The 18,808-nt window shown below is 51.4% G+C and overlaps 1 protein-coding gene across 1 annotated transcript in view; it reads right to left on the bottom strand.

Annotated features, from left to right (window-relative positions):
* The window catches only part of SLC12A2 (solute carrier family 12 member 2), a 91,954-nt gene that overhangs the window by 14,004 nt on the left and 59,142 nt on the right, over nucleotides 1–18,808 (bottom strand). Inside the window, exons 12-18 of the mRNA XM_056806328.1 lie at nucleotides 17,699–17,809; nucleotides 11,259–11,370; nucleotides 9,112–9,252; nucleotides 6,866–6,972; nucleotides 5,561–5,640; nucleotides 3,641–3,769; nucleotides 733–780 (exon numbers count right to left, since the gene is read on the bottom strand). Of these exons, the coding sequence (XP_056662306.1) occupies nucleotides 733–780; nucleotides 3,641–3,769; nucleotides 5,561–5,640; nucleotides 6,866–6,972; nucleotides 9,112–9,252; nucleotides 11,259–11,370; nucleotides 17,699–17,809 (728 nt within the window). The remainder of the gene's footprint in view (nucleotides 1–732; nucleotides 781–3,640; nucleotides 3,770–5,560; nucleotides 5,641–6,865; nucleotides 6,973–9,111; nucleotides 9,253–11,258; nucleotides 11,371–17,698; nucleotides 17,810–18,808) is intronic.

The raw sequence follows: 18,808 nt of genomic DNA, 5'->3' as shown, positions 1-18,808 counted from the left end.
AGAGTACGGAGGCAACCAGAGGTAGGAAGAACCCACTTACAGAACGACTGCAATGAACTAGGCACCCAGGTAAGCAATTATCTTCTCTAGGAACTTTGAGACAACAAAAGAAAACATGAGCTCTGAAGAGTCTGTGAGTCACTTCAAGAAAATAATACTCCGAAACCCACAGGAGGAAAGCTGGTCACCCTGTGCAATTACTGCCACTCAGATTCTAACATCCACCACAAAATGTTCTGGCACGTGTGCAGAGTACAAAATTATTCATGATGGCTACCAAACCGCACTCCTCCAAACTCTCACCTCTACCCTCTAATTCAACAATGATTATGTATCTCCCAAGGCTCAGCAGAACTATGAAAAACAGGATCAAAGTGAAATAAAATTGTATTACAAAAAAGGATTTAGATGATGCAATTTATGGTAATGAATGAATTTAGTCATTTTCTACTCCAAATGGTCGGACACGTGGGCCAAAATGAAAACACGGAATCATTCAAATCTCAACTTTTCGGATCTGAACCGCATGTCCCTTTACAAATTTTCTTTGTAGGATTTCATTTGTGCTGGGTGGAACTGCTTTATGTAGTTGGGATAATCAGAGATTAATTATCTAGTCTGCAATCAACAATGAACTGTATTACAACCTCACCATGGAGACAAAGACTTAAAAAAACTGGCATTAACAGCATGAAAAAAATGGATTAAAACAAAAAGATGGAAAATGCCTGCCTTTTTTCAACAGTGGTTGTGTTGGAGTCTTGCCATCCTCTTCCTCATCTAGATTTTGTTTAAAAAATACAAAATAGAGGTTAATTTCCTTTGAATTGTTAGTGAAATAATGAAAAACTAACAGCATATATCTAAACAAAACATAGTATGAAACTCGTCCATGGGAAAAGAAATCAAGAGTGAAGAACCATTTGTTGTGTACTTAGGGGTTGATTGTAAAAACACGTATATCATGGACAGCAACTTTAAAACTACTGAAAATGAGAAACTCCTCAAATCTGGCCCTACAAAAATGCCAGAAATTTTCACTGGGGTTAACAAAAACCTCTTAACTAAAACGAGTAGAAGAGACAACTTTATACTGTACAATTTAAGCTACAGCAAACGGTCGAATAGATGTGTAAGTAGATTACACAATTACAGATGTGCCACTGGACATACTAACAGGCTTATGGCCAAAAAGCAATCTTGGGGACAGGGAAACCTTTTTTAATGCCAAATCACCTCCCAATATGGTATTTTTAAAAAGTTAGACGTTTGAATAGATGGGATTTGATTTTTCAAATGGCTTTTCCCCCTTTATATATGTGTAAACTGATTACTAAGTATAAATATTTAAATTTAAATTGATCAATCAAAAATGTAAATTCCAATCGCATATTTTTAAACTTGTATTTCCTTAGTTTATTGCTTTAAAAAGAACTGGCTTGTCATAGGTTGTTGTTTGAGAAAACTCATGCAAGTAAGCAAAGCAAAACTTTCAATTATGTATAAGAACAACTACATTTTAAGGCCATCTGACTTCAATACTCTAAACGTTTGTAAGTCAAAGTAAAGGTCATGTCGTTAACTTGGTACTTACGGAAGTGTACATGCAAACCACTGACTACTTATAAGGACTAACGTAAACTATAGTGGTTTAGGTATATACTTTCATATTAGCATAGGGAAACAGATGAAACTAGCTTTTAAAGCAAAGGAAGCTTGTTGTTCACCAGGATAAGAATTGAGCTACACCTGATAAGCCTGAAGTTGCTAGATTCTGAAAACTGGAAAAGTAATGTCTCCTGCTAAAGGATTTTGTACAATGAGTGGAAAAAATGTTTTGCACATGAGGAAAAAAGCCAATATTGAATGGAGATGAATGGAACATATTCTGTGCCAAAGATTAAGAACTGCATGTAGAAAGGCAACAGAAAATGTGCCTAGAAGCCCAGCAGAGGGAACAAAGAGTTTCCAAAGGGAATAAATAAAAGGGGAAGAAACAAACTAATCAAAAAATCAATAGGTTATAAGCAAAGAACCCAAAGGACTGGGAATGACAGTTTAAATGAAGAAATTTAATATATACATTTCATTGAGAAGAAAATTAATAAGCACGAAGAGAAAAAAAACTGACATTAAAATTTCAACTAAGGATTAATGGGAGTTGGAGAGGAAGAGCTGAATTTCACAAATATGGAAATACAAGCCACGTAAAAATGTGGAGAGTAGATGTTACTAATAATTAATAATATGATTAATGTTAAATTAAAGTTTTGAATTTAGGAAGAAAATGATTATTAATAGAGATAAAAAGTAAGGGAATATACATAATATAGCTGGATGATATACAAAGTATTCTCAGGTTTAGCTTAATTAAGCTGGCAGCAAGACAGATGGAGATACTAGATTGAGTAGAGGTGGAAGAGTCAGGGTAGAGAGTTAGATTTGGAAGTCATTCCGACTTTTTCATCCTTGAAAATGAAAACAGAAAGCATACATACATACATTTGTGTAACTGGTTATCTAAAAATCTTCTGAAATGCAGAAAAACTGCAAAAATTCTTACCAAACTTTAAATTCTTCCTATTAGGCAGGAAGACAGGTATATGTGTAGACACATGTTGGTAGGCAAATAGATCAGTCAGTGGCAAGGGTCAAAGTTAGAACTACTTTTGTTGGGAAGGGATGCCAGAGGGGTACTTCCTACAGGAAATACGGTTATTTAGTTCTACCTTTTATTGCTGTTGTTCAACCTGTGATCAGCAGGAGAGGGAATAAATTGAGGTCGAATGGTCATTCCGTCCCTGACGGCGGATTTGAACTTATTCTACAAGCTGCAGTTCTAGAGAGGTGCCCGTGGCACTCACTGGGAGGTGAAGGGACCTGAGTAGGGTTATGGGACAGGCACGTATCACAGGTCTTAAATAGGGAGGTCTTCCTAACGCTACAGCCGGCACTCTGTTGGCGACACTACCTAGAGCTTCGTGTTCCTCTCTGGAGACTCTTTAAAGACAGACCATAAAGCTAACGTCCCAGGGAAACGGTAAGTAGCCCGTGACTTGTGGACACTCAGTGCCATACGTGCATTAATACGGACCACAAATAAGTATAGGAGCATTCGAACACTGCAGCCACCACGTTCTCAGGGACTTTCATGAAGCCACAGTGAAGCAGAGCCGTAAGGAGAACCTAAAGCAGAGGCCTCACTCGTGGTGTTCCCCTGTGGAAACGTCCACTCTTCCCCAGTGGAATGCAAGTTCTAAGGTTCTCTCAGTGGCCTCTGGGGCCCAAGGGCCCAAGCTATGCCCTCCCACCGTGTGTGACCCACCCCTTTACTCCGGGCAAAGAGGCGGGTGACAGGAGGTGTGTGCAGGCACGGAAAGGGGCGCACCAAACATCGAGACTAGTTCTTACGAGCAGCGGAACATGTTAAAAGCTCCCGGGGAAGACTGTGCCGGAGATCTGGAACACGGTTTCATTTCAAAATGGAAGCCCAGCCACAGTGCTCATGAGGCACGTATGAGAGCCCCGGTCCAAAGCACACGATTCTGAGCCCATTTTTAGGGAGCGACTCAAAACAAGCAGAAGCGAAGGCCGTGCACAGTTACTGGGAAACGAGCCTTAGAGCTGACTGGGGAATTACCTTTCTGCATAACAGGACTTTTCTCATCAGATGGTTTCGAGGGGTCCGCGTCGCCTTTTCTGCTATACTCTACACTCAGTACGACATCCTTAGAGCCTGGAGATTTCTCCTGAGATGACAGTAACTCTTCTGTGAATACACAAAGTACATTCCCCCCAGGCCCCCCGAAAGCGTTAGGCTAATTGTGAACTCACTCATGGAGCAAAAACAAGTTTCATGATACAGATTTTAATGCATTTAAAGATAGGATTGTGATCATTTCCTGACAGCCCAAGAAAATGGGTCCAATACCTGCTTTGCAGAAATTAATGTGATTCCCTGAAAACATGAACCCAAGTTGGTTGTCGAGTTGTGCCCAGCTCCCTGAGACCCCACCAGAGTGGCTGGCCATTCCTTCCTTCCACTTATTTGACAGATGAGGAAACTGGGACAGACGGGGTTCAGGAACTTGCCAGGGGTCCACACAGCTTGTGAAGGGTTGGAGGCTGGATCTGGATTCATCAAGATGAGGCTTCTTGATTCCAAGTCCGGTGCTCTATCCACGGCACCGTCTAGCTGCTTTCTATGAGCAAGTTACACGTCTGAAACCCTTCAAGTGTGCGTCCCTGTGGACGTTCTCGGTAAAGGAATGCTTCCTGGTCTGAACAGAAATGGCCGCTCTCCCTCTCATTGGAGCTTTCCATCACCTCCTGAGGTCCGGCAGCGCACTGCACCCAGGAGGCACCCCGTATTGATTGGATTTGACTATGGAGAATATCGTGTTAATGTTAGTCAGGCCAGCACCCAAGAACAGAGCTTCAGATTCGTCTTCCTTCAGTTCTTGAGAGAAAAGACATTTCGAACGTTATCCTCATCGAGCCCTCTCTGGACAGCACTCAAAGGGACCAAGTATTCCGAGTCTTTCAAATACTTAAACGACTCAGAAGCTGTACAGGAAGGCATAGAGCCACACGAATACAACGCCTCCCATTTTGTTGGAGCAAAGAGACAAATTCATATTCCCTTTTCACAGGAAACAGTATTTGTGAATTGAATACAGTAGATAGGAAATAACGATACTGTCGATGAGATGTAATTTAAAAGTTAACCCTAAATCATCAAATGATTAAATCGCCATCAATACAATTCCCCAGAGTTTACTCTGTAGACTGGATTGTGCTGCGTGCCCTTGGAAAACGGTAACCAAATACAGACTTTTCTAGGTATCGGGAAGAGGAAGAGAAGCAGCAGACTGTCTCAAATGAGGGCCACAGAAGCAGATTCAGAGATAGAAGAGACCTAAAGAGCGAAGCCCTCTCATTTTGCAAAACAGTCACCTGGGGGTGGCTCGCTTAAGGTCACACAGGCAGCACTTAAATAATAAAGAAGTGGCAGCAGAATGGAGATCTGACTCCAAATCCAGCACCATGCCCATTTAGAATGAAGAAACAACGGGCACTGCCAAATATCTGTATACGTCTGGTTTTAAATTCAGTAACTTGAATTTCTTGTCTAGATGCTTTTAAAGCTATTTAGGACCCTCGAAAACCTGTAATTTTAGGTTTTACAAGATGACAGGATCATTCTTTAGAACTTTTCCTAGGTAAATGCAAAATGCAATCTGGGATTCATAATCAATTCTTAGAAAAAAAGCTGGCTTTACAATGTTGTTTCTGAGGACAAAGACGCTCATTCGCCCCCACAAGTAGCCAGGCAAATTTAATTTGTTAGCATAATCCTCTGCGTAAATGTGAAAAGGGGGAAAACTGTTTGACCAAACCCGTGGTTGAAGCCATTTCATTTTAGTTCCTGCGACAGTCAAGTCTCTCTTAGGAAATTCTCACCAAGATTTCCTGCATGGTGTTTACAGAGCTGATACAGACACGATCTTGGCCATGCAGGCTTTTTAAATGAAGAGCTCGAATTTCACTTAAGATTTACCTTGTCCTTGAAGATGAGAAATATCCAGGCCTTCCTTTAAGCGAATAACGACAACTCCAAACTGAAGGTCAAAGGCATCACTGTGAATAGGGCAAAGAGGCAAAAATAAATTCCTGCTAGGGCTTCCCAATCTGTTAAAGCACCCATCTGGACTAGATGGTCTCCTAAGTTTTCTTTAGATATAAACATTCAGATTAACGAGAGTAAATGGATAATTCCACTCTTTTTGAAAATAAAACTTTGATTTTTCCAATAACCTGTAAAAGTCATTTTTAACCCTAAACAAGCAAACCTCCCAGTTCCAAGTTCTCTCCCTTCCTGCCGAGAAGTTAATTTTACATTGATTATACGTGTGAAGTCACGCAAAAACAATTTGCGTTTTAGATGTGTGGCAGAAGAAAACAGAACCCCAAAAAGGAGGAAAATAAAACAGCGGCTCAATGTGCATTCAGACTCCTTCGGGGGCTCGGGAGGGAGGGAGAGAGCCTGCTTCAGCACGGTGCTGCGGAGACTGCCCACGCGATGCTGCTGCTCCTGGGTACAAGGCTCCTCTCCGGGCTCATAAGAAGCAGAATTGCATTCCGTCCCAGTCCCAGCCCTATCCCGCCGCTTTGTCAGTCCTCTCCAATGGACGGGAGCCTCAATGGCGGGAAGGAAGTGCCATACAGGTAAAAGCCGCTTCCGCTAACACCGCCAAAGACCACCGAGATACGTGCAAGTACGAATTCTGTAACTGACAGCACAGATGGACAAACATCTGTCAAAAACGTCAGTCAGCAAACGTCACAATTCTCGATGTCAAGACAATATAAGCACAAACAGGGAAGAGGAAAAAGTACTCGATGAGGGGAAACACTAGCAGCCACAGGAACCAGGAAAGGCCTCTTGAAGGAGCTACAGGCTCCAAGAGGCACGAGTGTGCCTTGTCAGCCCCGAGCCAGACAGACGGTGAAGTTCCACAAGGCTATGGCTAGCATATTGACCTGTATTTTAGTAGTCAACCCCAAAGACGGGAATGCTAAACACACAAACAGCCTGAAGAGCAACGGACCGAGTGGTTTTGTAAGTGGCTGACCCGAGGAGAGTGTTTTTCAGGCCAAGCCTGTGGCTTCACCGGTTCAGGGAGCTCTAGCTTGCCCCTGTGTGGATGCAGACGGGCACGCATCGGGCACTTCAGCTTAAAGAGGCCAAGGGCACAGAGCGCTCGAACCCGGGCCACACGGCCCTCGCCGTCAGAAGAGGAATGGAGCGCAGGCCCTCTGACAAACCACCACCAAGGCACGACCAGACAAGTCTCGTACTCACTGAAATATGTTCATGTAGGTGTCCACATCCCTCATGTCCGCCTGCAGCCAGTCCTTCTTAAAGCCGAGAACGAGTGTGTTGGGTTTCATGCGACCAAGACCGGCAGCCTAGAACGAGAGAAGGAAATCGACTTCACGTTTAGTCGTACGCCTTTGTCTCTCGCCTCCCACTTGACCCGGGAACGGAACCCTTGGCGTTCGTGCTCTCGATTCCTCCCCGTCCAAAGGCCGGGCTATGATCCCAGGGCAGCCTGAACTCTCCCTTCACTCCAACTCACTCACACGGGGCTAACGGGATCTTTCACAGAACACTCCTTAAAACCCCGCGTCGTCCCCTCTGACGATGGACTCCATTTCTTACTGGGCCCAGAATTCCTTGGACGGAATGATTCGGCCACTAACGACCCTGCTAAGGTTCTGATCTAGTCACGCTCTTCGCTCCACTCCTCCGCCTTCCCTCTGGCTGAAGCGACCTTCTTGACTTCCTCCCTGGTTGCATTTCCTGCTTCTTCCAAAGTCGTCTGTTGTACTGAGCATGCCCAAGTGAGCTCCCTCTCGAGTGGGCCCTTCTCTGATCATGACAGAGAGGTCCAAGGGCCAAAAGGCCGGCGCTCGGTCCATTCTCGGTCCTCGCTCACGCCTCAAGGCTCGTCTATAAACCGGGGATATCATCTTGACATGCGCCACAGTGCTGGGATGAGGAAGAGGCGCAACGTCAAGCACGAGAGCCTTTTGGATGGCGCTTCCCATCGTGTGGTCCATGCTCCTAGCAAACCACAGATGCTCTAGAGTTTAAGGATTTGCACCCTGGCAAGCGGACAAATGGCTGTCGGAGGCCTTCAGAAAAAGTGTGGCTGTAAAACACCGAGGCCTAGCTGGCCCGCTGGAGTACCGGCCTGTTCCTGTCACCCCAATCCAGCCATCGACTCTTTCCTGTGCAGAGGCGAGGCGGAGGAGCCAGGGCTCTCCCCGAGGAAGCCTGGCAGCTTCGGGGCTCGGCTGAAATCAGCACGATACATCCGAGAAGCGAAGCGTGCAGAACGTCTGACCCTCTCCTTCTGGATGTACAGCCAACGAAGGAAGACTCTTTACATCGCCTGGGCCAGGAAGTCCTTCGATGCCAACCAGAGCGCCTGCCTGGAAAAGGGCCTCTCTCTGGGCTGTTCTCACTACGTAGCAGCACCTTGTCTCTGCTCCTCCGTTCTGCTAGTTCTGCTGTGCTGCACGGAGGGGCCCAAAGCCGGTTCCGGAAGGACAGACCATTGCAGGGAAGAGCACTCTTTAGTGGAGCTCCTCGGCACAGCGCGGCACGCTTCTTATTTAGCCTTCCAGATTATACGACATCAGGAAGCCTGTCTTCCCCGCCTGGCGCTTCCGTTATGAAGAGATGAACTAAATGGATCTTGTTACCCAAAAGAATCCACACCCATTTTTGCCTTATGAAAGTGAAAGCGAGTTTTGGACCGACTTCAGAGAGCTCGCAAACTCTGCAGAGGCGAGCCGCGAACATGCACGCTTTTCTTTTCTCTTCAGACATTTTCCTATAGCTAAGAGGCCCTTCAAAGAAAAGCAAGAGCACTGCCAGCTCCAGCACAAGACGGCGTCCTCACGGCTACGTTCTCAAACGAGGGTTTGTTCCCCAAACTGGAAGGGCTACATTCAGCAACAAGGAATGATCGAGCAAAGAGATCGAATGTAACGGAAGGTGGGACCGAGTTATGGGATGCCAAAGGGCCGGCCGACTTGACAGCTGACCAAGAGGAAAAGCAAGCCCAGAGGCCTGGCAGAATTCACGCCCCGCGGAGGAGGCCGGCTCTCCTCTTACTGGGAGGAAAGCTTTGTAGAACGTGGCTTAAGGAAGACTGGTCACGTTGACAGTGGCTGGTGCTGCTCTTGGGCGTCCCAGAAGATGAACTCGAGACCCTTCTGATCAGCAGCAGCAGCGAGGGATCCCGGCTTGGTAACACATTCTGGACGGTACAAGTCTGAGACTTGGAAGCATGACCTTGAACCCTTGTCCCAGCTCTGCTACTCAGCAGCTTCTGGGATCCTCAGGGAAAGGCGGAATCAACTTTCCTGGGTCGCAGTTCCTACAGTTAAGGAAGGACGAGCTAGACAATCTGTGAGGTTCATTCTTCATCTCCAAGTCTACAAGCTCACCTCAATCATGTTGAGTAAAAGGGCCGGAAGTACTCTGAACAAAGCGCGTTCAAAGGTGCTTGTCGCGTCAGTCTTCACAGCACTTACCTGCATCAAGTACTGGGCACCGTCTCTCAAGTCATCCGCATGGACTGGGGCATAAAACGCCTTCATCTTGTTTTTAATAAGCCATCTTTGGTACTTTGTTTGATCAATAGAGATTTCTTTCATGGCTTGTCGGCGAGGCCCCTTTGAAATAAAATGAAAAAAACAACAACGAAAAATGCCATTAGTCAAATTGTTTCAATTTCCATTTCTATAAAGAAATGAAGCCTTTTATATTACTTCATAATTGTGTTTTTATGGAAATTAAAAGTCCATCACAAATCTACTATGAAAAGTCAAGATCGACAGCAAAAGATCCGAAGAAAATATGATAGCCGAGACTACAACGAACTGAAGGGAAAGGACCAAGATTCTACACAGTCTTCCACGCTCCTGGTAGAAGCTAAAAGAAGAAAGACTCAGGGAAGAAAAATCACAAACAGAGAATATCATAAAAAGTAGGGGAAAACCTGAACTGACGATTAAGAATGTTCAAGGTGAAAGAGTAGACGGAAGAAGTTGAACTACCTAATTCTGAGACGGGGATAGAGAAGAATGTGGCCAAGAAAAAGGTCTGACCTGGCTCCCCAAACACATTTAGAAATGAATAAAAAAGGAGTCCCACACTGCTGAAAAAACCTCACAGCCTTTTGAGAGCAATTATCTATGGTTACAAATGATTTTAAAATCCTAATCCTCACAAGGTTTCATATACACAGATTCTATAGCCCTTTCCTTTCGGCACTGTTTCCCTATTTCCTTTCTTTCTGTCTCAAATAGAAATGAAAACTAATTTTTAAATGTTACATTAACAATAAAGAAATAGCGAGAAAAGGGATTGCCCGTTCAAAGTCACACCTAAGCTATTATAACAAGATATTCAGAAAACCTCATCCTGCAAAATTCCAAGAGTCCTTCACTGCTGTGTTAAATGAACTGCTGCCATTCTTTTCATCTGGATTCTCTTTAGAACTGGTTTAGGAACAACAAAGCACCTCAAATTCACTGATTTCGAGCACCTACCACTTCCCTGTTCCTGTGTCGCTTCCCCAATATTTAAGTTAGCTCTCTTGGACCCTTTTCTCGGTCAGGACCAGGGCACTCTGGTCCTTTGTCAGCCTCTGTAATTACACGACTTCCAATAAGGGTCTCACCCTGAGCTGGGATCTAGTTTACCAGCACTGTTTCAGATCTGGAACAGGAGGCGATTTATCGGGCATTCAGCTGCAGTTCAGAGATGAAGGAGAATGACTTGGTTGAATAAGGTGGTGACTGCCTGCATTCTCACCTCACTACAAAAATACGCCCCGTAGTATTATAAACTGTGGCATGACTCTGGCCACACCCGTTTCATCTGGGAGTTGGCCATAAGAGCTGCTAGCAAGAACAGCGAAAGATTTCGGTTCTTATTTCTAACCAATAATGGAAACAAGAATCTGACTCTTGTTCGGGCCCTCTCCGCCGTGCCTTCGTGCCCGAGGAAATCCATCGGGATCCTGCCCCAGACCCTCGCAGCCTGACTGGAGAGCAGGGGCTGACGTTCCCTTTCCCTTCCCATCCAGATCCCGAGCCAGGGTCAGTCAAGGGCCTTGGCACATGCCAGATGCTTGAATGTCTACAGACTAACTGGCTTTGTGCTGTAGCCAATTAGCTCTAAAAACCCCCAGCGCCCTCGCCTTCTGTCTTAGAGTCAACAGGGAATATTCGTTCCAAGGCAGAAGAGCAGGGAGGGCTAGCTCTACTTGTACAAGGCGCCCAAGGGAAGCCTCTTTACCTGGGAGGTTATGAGGGGGATGTAGTGCTCAACGGGAAAACCTTAAAGAATCCACCCTAACATCTAAGAAGGTAAAACACCCAAGAGTTTAGAAGAGACTCTGCGTCTAGGAGAAGAGAAGACAACAACCCGGACAGAAACCCAGGAAGAAGGACTGAATACCTGCAGCTCAAGAGCAGACGGGAAACCCTTCCCAAAGGGGAGGCACCAAACACTCTGAAATTGAGATCCTTTAAGGTCAGAAAAATTTACTTCAAAGAAATCACGCCCATAGAACTACCTTATCAGGACGGCTCACTTCTAGCAAGTCATATTATACAGTATCCCAGTAAACAACGGGAAAAAATTGTAACACAGGAAAAAAATAGACACTTACCATGTGCACATGACCACAGACCATCAGACCAACATTTTTTGTGAAAGCATGAACAAGATGGAGCAAAGCTGGGCGTGAGTTTGGAGAACCTGTCATAACAAGACACTGAGGCCTAATGTAAGATTAAAAAAGAAAAACAAAAAATTAGAACATCTTGGGCTTTCCGTATCGATTAGTGGCATAATCTTATTTTCAACTGTTTGCTAGGGTGGCGCTACATTCCTGCACCATTGCCTTGAGGCCCAAAGCGCAGGACCAGCTCTTACGGGAGAGCACTTGACGGCCAGGTCTCACAGGAGTCCCTTTGGATGGGCCTCGAGGCTCAAGCTAGGTTGTCCTCAGACTGAACCCAGTTTGAATCAAATCAAAAGGCGATATCGGCTTTTGCCACTTGTGGCAAGAAAGATCATTCTCCATTCCGATTTCAACTTCCCTCTCTTCCAATGCTTTAAATATTAACATGGAATATTCTTGGCAGATTTCAGACAAATGGAAGAAAAGGTTCTGAAACCCAACTTTCATCCATGCTCGAAGCATGGAATTCTTCTCATTCATCCAAAAAACAATTTGCTTTGTGTTGGCATTTTCAAGATAAAATGTCCATGCAGGTGGCTTTATTAGTATCTTTGAGATCTGGAATAAAATGGAGCGAACTAGCCCCAATGACTGGATGAACCCATGAAAAGGAAGAAGGACCTTTTCATTTGGTACATGCTCAGGATCTACAGGAAATGCGCACACATGCCTGGTTTTCCTGGTTTCTTGGGAAGTCTGCTGAAGGGGACTCTGCCCCGAAGCCTCACTAAGGGCGGCGGTGGGGTGGCTTGCCCTCCTTTATGGACTAGATACACACAGGTGCGTGCGTGCACACACACACACACACACACACACATACACACACACACTGTCCAGAAGGGTTCAAGTCATAATCACAATATTCAAGTGGCTTCTCTCGACCTATACTGTCTGTGTTCCTCTTTTAAACGGCTGGAATGCTTTTTTATAGATGAAGAAACTGAGGCAGGCTCAGAAGTGTCATGATTTGCTGAAGGTCACCCAGCTAGTGAGAGGGTCAGAGGCAAACTCCAGGAAGGCATGACACCAGCTGTGGGCGACAAGCACTTCCTGGAGGCGGAGATCAAGTGGCTGGGGGGGACGAGGGCAGCGCAGGGAAGGGCAACAGTGAAGCCGGGGGCCTGGACTTGGAAGGGCCAGCTCCAGAAATAAGAGGGGCCAAGGCAGGAGGCGAAGCGTCCCGTGGGGATGCTGCAGGCAAGATGTGCGGTTCAGAGCGCCCAGCGGGCCTTTGTGACGGGGGAGGGGCTGACTGGGCCGCTGAGCCTAGGAGACAGGGGACGAGCGAGGGAACGAGTCACCCATTCAGGAAAGCAGACCGAGACAGGCCTAGGACAAGCGAGCCACGAGAAAGCGTGAAGCAAAAGGCAGCGCCATCGCGTTGGGCACTTAAAGCCTGGCAGGGGGCAGGTTCACCGCCGGGAGACGAGAGCGGAAGGAACCCAGGACGGGCGGTTGTGGAAGCGACTCGGGCCCTTCTTCGGCCCTCTGTGCTGCGAGAACCCGACCCCCAAAGGGCCCCCGCTCCTCTGGCCCGCGCCACTCCCCGCTTCCAGGACTCGGGGCCCGGGACACGCCGCCACGGCAGGCTACAAGGAGATTTCCCAGGAGGAGGCCCTTGGAAGGTCCTATTCTGGGCACTGGAAAGGCCTCAGGAGTCCCCGCCCAAACTCCGCCTTTGCACGCGGAGATCACAGAGGGCATCCCCGGCCTGGTCCGGGGCGCCGCCGCCTCACGCCTGCACTACGCCCTATTCTGCTGGCCGGGTCTCTGTTCGAGTCTCCCCCTGCTCCAAACCAGCCGTCATTCGGGGCGTCCTCAAACACAGGCCTGACCCGACCTCCCCACCTGCAGCTAGTCACTCGATTCCCAGGGGATGCCCAGCGCCTTCCCAGCTTTCTTACACCTGACTCCTGGCCGCCTCCCATGGGCTCCTGAAATGCAGGAACACGGCCTCCGCGAACGAGGCTCCTCGGCTCAGTCCTCCCTGAATGGGGCTCCCCGAACGAGGCTCCTCGGCTCCTCGGCTCGGCTCCTCGGTTCCTCGGCTCGGCTCCTTGGCTCAGTCCTCCCTGAATGGGGCTCCTTGGCTCGGTCCTCCCTGAATGGGGCTCCTCAGCTCGGCTCCTCGGTTCCTCGGCTCGGCTCCTTGGCTCAGTCCTCCCTGAATGGGGCTCCTCGGCTCAGTCCTCCCTGAATGGGGCTCCCCGAACGAGGCTCCTCGGCTCCTCGGCTCAGCTCCTCGGCTCCTCGGCTCAGCTCCTCGGCTCAGCTCCTCGGTTCCTCAGCTCGACTCCTCGGCTCCTCGGTTCCTCGGCTCCTCGGCTCGGCTCCTTGGCTCAGTCCTCCCTGAATGGGGCTCCTTGGCTCGGTCCTCCCTGAATGGGGCTCCTCGGCTCCTTGGTTCCTAGGCTCGGCTCCTCGGCTCCTCGGCTCGGCTCCTCGGCTCCTCGGCTCAGCTCCTCGGCTCAGCTCCTCGGTTCCTCAGCTCGACTCCTCGGCTCCTCGGTTCCTCGGCTCCTCGGCTTGGCTCCTTGGCTCAGTCCTCCCTGAATGGGGCTCCTTGGCTCCTTGGTTCCTAGGCTCGGCTCCTTGGCTCCTCGGCTCGGCTCCTCGGCTCCTCGGCTCTCAGATTTCATGGTTTCAGCGGCTGCTTCCCTCCCCTCAAACCCTCTCTACTTAGCTCCTCTTCCTGGCTCCCTTCCAGCCTCTTTCCGAGGGTGTCACCTCTTTCCGTGTAATGATTGTCTCCGGTGTATCCCGTTCCTTTTGACAAGCTCTCGGAATGCCGTCTCCCTGTGAGGCTTGAGCTCCTTGAGAGGAGACACTATTGCTTCTTCTTCTTCGGGCCTTTCTTTATCTCCTTAGTCTTTGGCACAGGGTCGAGGCTATTATCATGTTTAATAAATGTTTGCTATCAGTTCAAGATCATACGACCAGTTAAGTCAAAGTCTTTCTTCGGACAGTTCAGCTCGAGCCTACTGTATCACCGTAGACAGTGCTAGCAAACCTATGGCACACGTGCCGAAGGGGGCCTTCAGAGGGCTCTCTACGGGCATGCACAAACCCCTCCTCCCCAGAGTCGTTTCCAGAAAGGCAGAAGGACTGGGGTAGAACTGCTCCTCTCCCCCCTCCACCGTGCCTCTTTACAGCCCCGACCCTCTGCCCAGCAGCCCAATGGCAGAAGTCAAGGGGAGCAGAGCACTTGGGTCACTGCCCCCCTCTGTCCAGCACCCTAATGGCAGGGTTTCCTCCCTCCCCTGGGTGGGGCAAGGGGGGCAGAGGCCCGTCCAGCGTTCGGTGGGGGAGCACAAGGTCTCCGTGCCCTGGACGTCCTCTAATCCATTTCCGCATGTCTGGATCGACTGAAAGGAGTGCCGCGATGCCAAGCCCAATCAGGGGTTTCGTTCTTCACCCCACTTGCTGTCCGTTCGGAAGGATGACCGATTCAGGCACAAACAGCTGGTCACTATTGCTCGTAGATCCAGCCTCCTCCGTCTCTGTGACAAAAGAGGCATCTGTCTGGGCCGCGCACGCGCCAGCGGGTCCGGGCACGCCCCAACAGAACCGCAGTGTTTGCCACGGAGGTCATCGGCCAACCACAGGCAGCCCAGAACGAAGCCTCTGAAGCCCTGCGTCCGCCCAGGGGCCAGCCCTTCCCCAGGGTCGCAGGGGAGGACGCGGAAGGGCGCGTCTGCCATGCGAATCGACGAGCGCGTCTTCAGCGATCCTTCAGCCAGCCAGCCAGCGGGGAACATCTCCGGCGGGGCAGATTTCACAGAAGGGGAGTCGAGGGTCCGGATGGGGCACCCCGCTAAGGCGGGATCGGGAGGGCTGCCTTCTGGCCTCTGAGGGTGGGACCAGAAGCAACGGGAAGCTGCCCAGAGCCACGTCGCGGCCAGCAGAGACCCCCCGGGAGCGAAGAGGCCTCTCAAGGGCCGGCGCCCCTCGTTGGGCGTGTTCAGCAGCGACCCCCTTGGCGCGGGACCAGGCTGCAGCCCCGCCGGCAGGGCCAGGCTGAAGAGGGTCCACAGCGTTGTCGCTGCGGCCTCCCCCCCGCCGCTGGCCAGCAGCCCCCCGCTCAGGTCCCCTTCAGACGCTGCCTGAGTGACCGCAGCGACCTGGGCAGCCGCAGAGCGTGCTGGAAGCCGGCCGCTGTTGGCTCCAGCGAGAGCCCAGGACCGCTGCCGCCGCTGCCACGCTCCCACGGGCCGGTCCGAATGGGCCCTTCCCGTCCCGGCTCTCCTCCCTCCTGGCTCCCTGCTCTTCTCTAGCCGACTCCGAGCCCTGCTGTTCTCGGCCTCCCCAAGTTTCCTGCTTTGCGGGGAGAAACGGAGGCCGCTGCCGAGCTCCCTCGTTCTTCCCCCGGGTGCCAAGGCAGGAGTGGCGCGGGCCGGGCAGGGGGCTGTAAGCGATTGCCTCCCATCTGTCCGTCGAGCACCTGCTGCCCCTTTCCTTTGGACGCCAAAGTCGTCTTCTGAGTCGTTGTCTCCTTCCTGCAGTCTTTGAGCCCGAAGGGGCCTCCCCTGGCCAAGCCGGCCACTTCACAGGAGCCTGGTCCTGCCCCTTCCTGTACGCTCCGCCCAGGCCGCTTCCTGCTCCCGCCCTGCATCCCCCTTTGGATTCTTTTCCTGCGAACAGGCCTCCCGGCCTGGAGGACGGACTTCTAGGCCAGCCTCCGTTCCCCTTCCTCCACGCTGGGCCCCCCAAGCCCCCCGATACGGGCCTCTCTGGGGTTTCTGGCCGCCGTCTCCTCGTTCCCCTTCCTCCACGCTGCCCCTGACCCCATGGGCCCCCCAAGCCCCCCGATACGGGCCTCTCTGGGTTCTGGCCGCCGTCTCCTTGTTCCCCTTCCTCCACGCTGGGCCCCCCCAAGCCCCCCGATACGGGCCTCTCTGGGGTTCTGGCCGCCGTCTCCTCATTCCCCTCCCTCCACGCTGGGCCCCCCAAGCCCCCCGATACGGGCCTCTCTGGGGTTCTGGCCGCCGTCTCCTTGTTCCCCTTCCTCCACGCTGCCCCTGACCCCATGGGCCCCCCAAGCCCCCCGATACGGGCCTCTCTGGGTTCTGGCCGCCGTCTCCTCATTCCCCTCCCTCCACGCTGGGCCCCCCAAGCCCCCCGATACGGGCCTCTCTGGGTTCTGGCCGCCGTCTCCTCGTTCCCCTTCCTCCACGCTGCCCCAGACCCCATGGGCCCCCCAAGCCCCCCGATACGGGCCTCTCTGGGGTTCTGGCCGCCGGGGCTCAGGGGATGGAGAGCCTCAGCCTCCTCCAGCGGGGTGACCCTGGGCCGGTCCCCTCACCCCGTGGCCTAGCCCTGAGCACGCTCCTGCCTCGGGGCCGGCACCAGGCCTGACTCCAAGAGGGCAGGCGGCGTTAACAAGAGACCTGGACAAAGCGCGCTGCGGATGCCTGACGCTCTGTGCTGGGAGCGGCTCGTGCGCAGCGTTGGCTCAGAGACAAGGCCAAAGACGACGGAAGGAAGCCGGCAAAGGAGCGAAGGGTCGAGGCGCCAACAAGCGGGTGTTTCTCGGAGGCGCCTGAAGAGCGACGACCACAAACGGCGCCGCGATACGGTCTAAAGAAACCAGCCGCCGCCGGAGTCCTGGAGGCCGCAAAGTGCCCAGTAAAGAGGCCGGTTCTGTCGGCGGCCCCAGGCCAGGTGAGGGGAGACATGGGTGCCGCGTGCACGGCGCCATTTCTTCGCGGAGCTTCCGGCACTGAGGCCCGAGCCTGCCAGAAGCAGCCACCAGAGAGCGCCAGACACGAATCGATGCTAAAAAGCCCTGTGGCTCCCAGCGCGAGGGCTAGGGGGGCCGACCCTTACCGAGGCCGGCGTCTGTCTGCAAGGGGCCCCCAGAGCAGCTTCTGTTCAGAGCCGCGTCCCCCCGCCCCCGCCGGGACGTCCTGCCCGGGACCCTCAGCGACTCGTTAGTCTTCTGCCGAGGAAGACAGCGAGAGCTGCTCTTACTGTGTTCGAGGTCAGACGGGAACCCAAGAAGGCGAGGCCCCGCCCCCGCCCCCCGCCCCCCGCCCCCCGCCCCCGCCCCCGCCCCCCGCCCGGCTGGCCCGCACAGACGCAGCGCCCCACAGCCGTCACGGGGCAGCCATCGCGCCCCGCCAGAAGCCCGGCGCTGCGTCTGCTCACGCGCCAGCTCCTCCTCTGCGCAAGTCTTCCAGCCCCGGAGACAAGCGAGCTTCCCTCCTGAGGGAGCCAAGGAAGGGCGCGCCGAGGAGTAACAAGACCCCGGGAGGAGCTCGCCACGCTGGCCAAGCGCTCGGCCCAGGGCGGAGGGCCCTCGGCGAGAGCGGAGCACCGGGGGCTTTCGGGCGCGCCGGCGTGGCGAGGCGACAGCCAGGGGTTACCTGAAGTTCTTCACGTGGTCCTCGACGCCGGAGAGGCGGATGGAGTGCTGCAGGGCACTCAGGTAGGTCAGGGCTTGGGTGGACGACCCCCAGTTCACATCTGTGGACAGACACGAGGGTTAGGAGCCTCACAGCTTGGGGGAGGGGCTTCTTCACGTGGGACCTGCCACGGCCTGCAGTCTCTCCCTAGAAAGCCACAGGCCACCCAGGAACAGACCTAGCAAATGGCAGGCTGTTGGGAGCCTCCCTTCCACCAAGCTTTCTGAGGTTCACAACCGGATGGCCGGCCACCGCAGAACGTTTGGGGGGTGCTCAGCCGACACAGGAAGACTGTCTACCAAGGCACGGAACTGGGCTCAGTGTCAGGAAGGAAGATCCCCACCCACGACATTGCAGACATACATGTTCATGTACATATGGGAGGGGAGTCACGCATGTGTATTCATGTGTGGGGGGATGTGGACACCTATGTAGCTGGGAAGCATATGTTGAAGTGAACTCAAAAAGGCATTTTCTTTTACATAAATGAAACCTATCTTCATCACTGTTTGAAAAATAGAGCCTCAAAGCCTTAAAAACAACACAATCCATAGCAGTTACTCTTCAGAGCTTAAAAAATTCTGAGCTTGCTGGAGATTTAGTTAGTTGTCTTGGCAGTTGGTACGTCCTAGGTTCGCTACTTTCTTTGATTTCAATAATGGGACATTTTCAGATCTTTCTGTGAAGATATGCTTTCAGTCAAGCGCATAATTGAGGAAGATTTTAAAGATGAACCAAGAACAAAACCTGGAGGGCTCTGCCCAATCGCCCAGTCTGACCTCTTCTGTGGCTTCACTCCTAAAGCCAAAAAGGTCATCTAGATCTCTATCTGACATCGCGACGACAAGGACAGCCTCCCCGTTTCAATGCAGCTCCTAGTCTTTTCCTTCTAGCGACTCCTTTCTTGACAGAGTTGCCAAAACAATCTAACAGGGAACTGTTAACAATCTAGCAAAAAATCTCTAACAGGGATCCGTTAACAATCTAGCGACCACTCCCTAACAGGGAACTGTTAACAACCTAGCAAACACTTTCTAACAGGGACCTCCCAACAATCTAGCAATCACTCCC

This window comes from Monodelphis domestica, chromosome 7, assembly GCF_027887165.1.
Source record: "Monodelphis domestica isolate mMonDom1 chromosome 7, mMonDom1.pri, whole genome shotgun sequence".
Taxonomy (NCBI): Eukaryota; Metazoa; Chordata; class Mammalia; order Didelphimorphia; family Didelphidae; genus Monodelphis; species Monodelphis domestica.
This window is presented reverse-complemented; position numbering and strand designations above follow the sequence as displayed.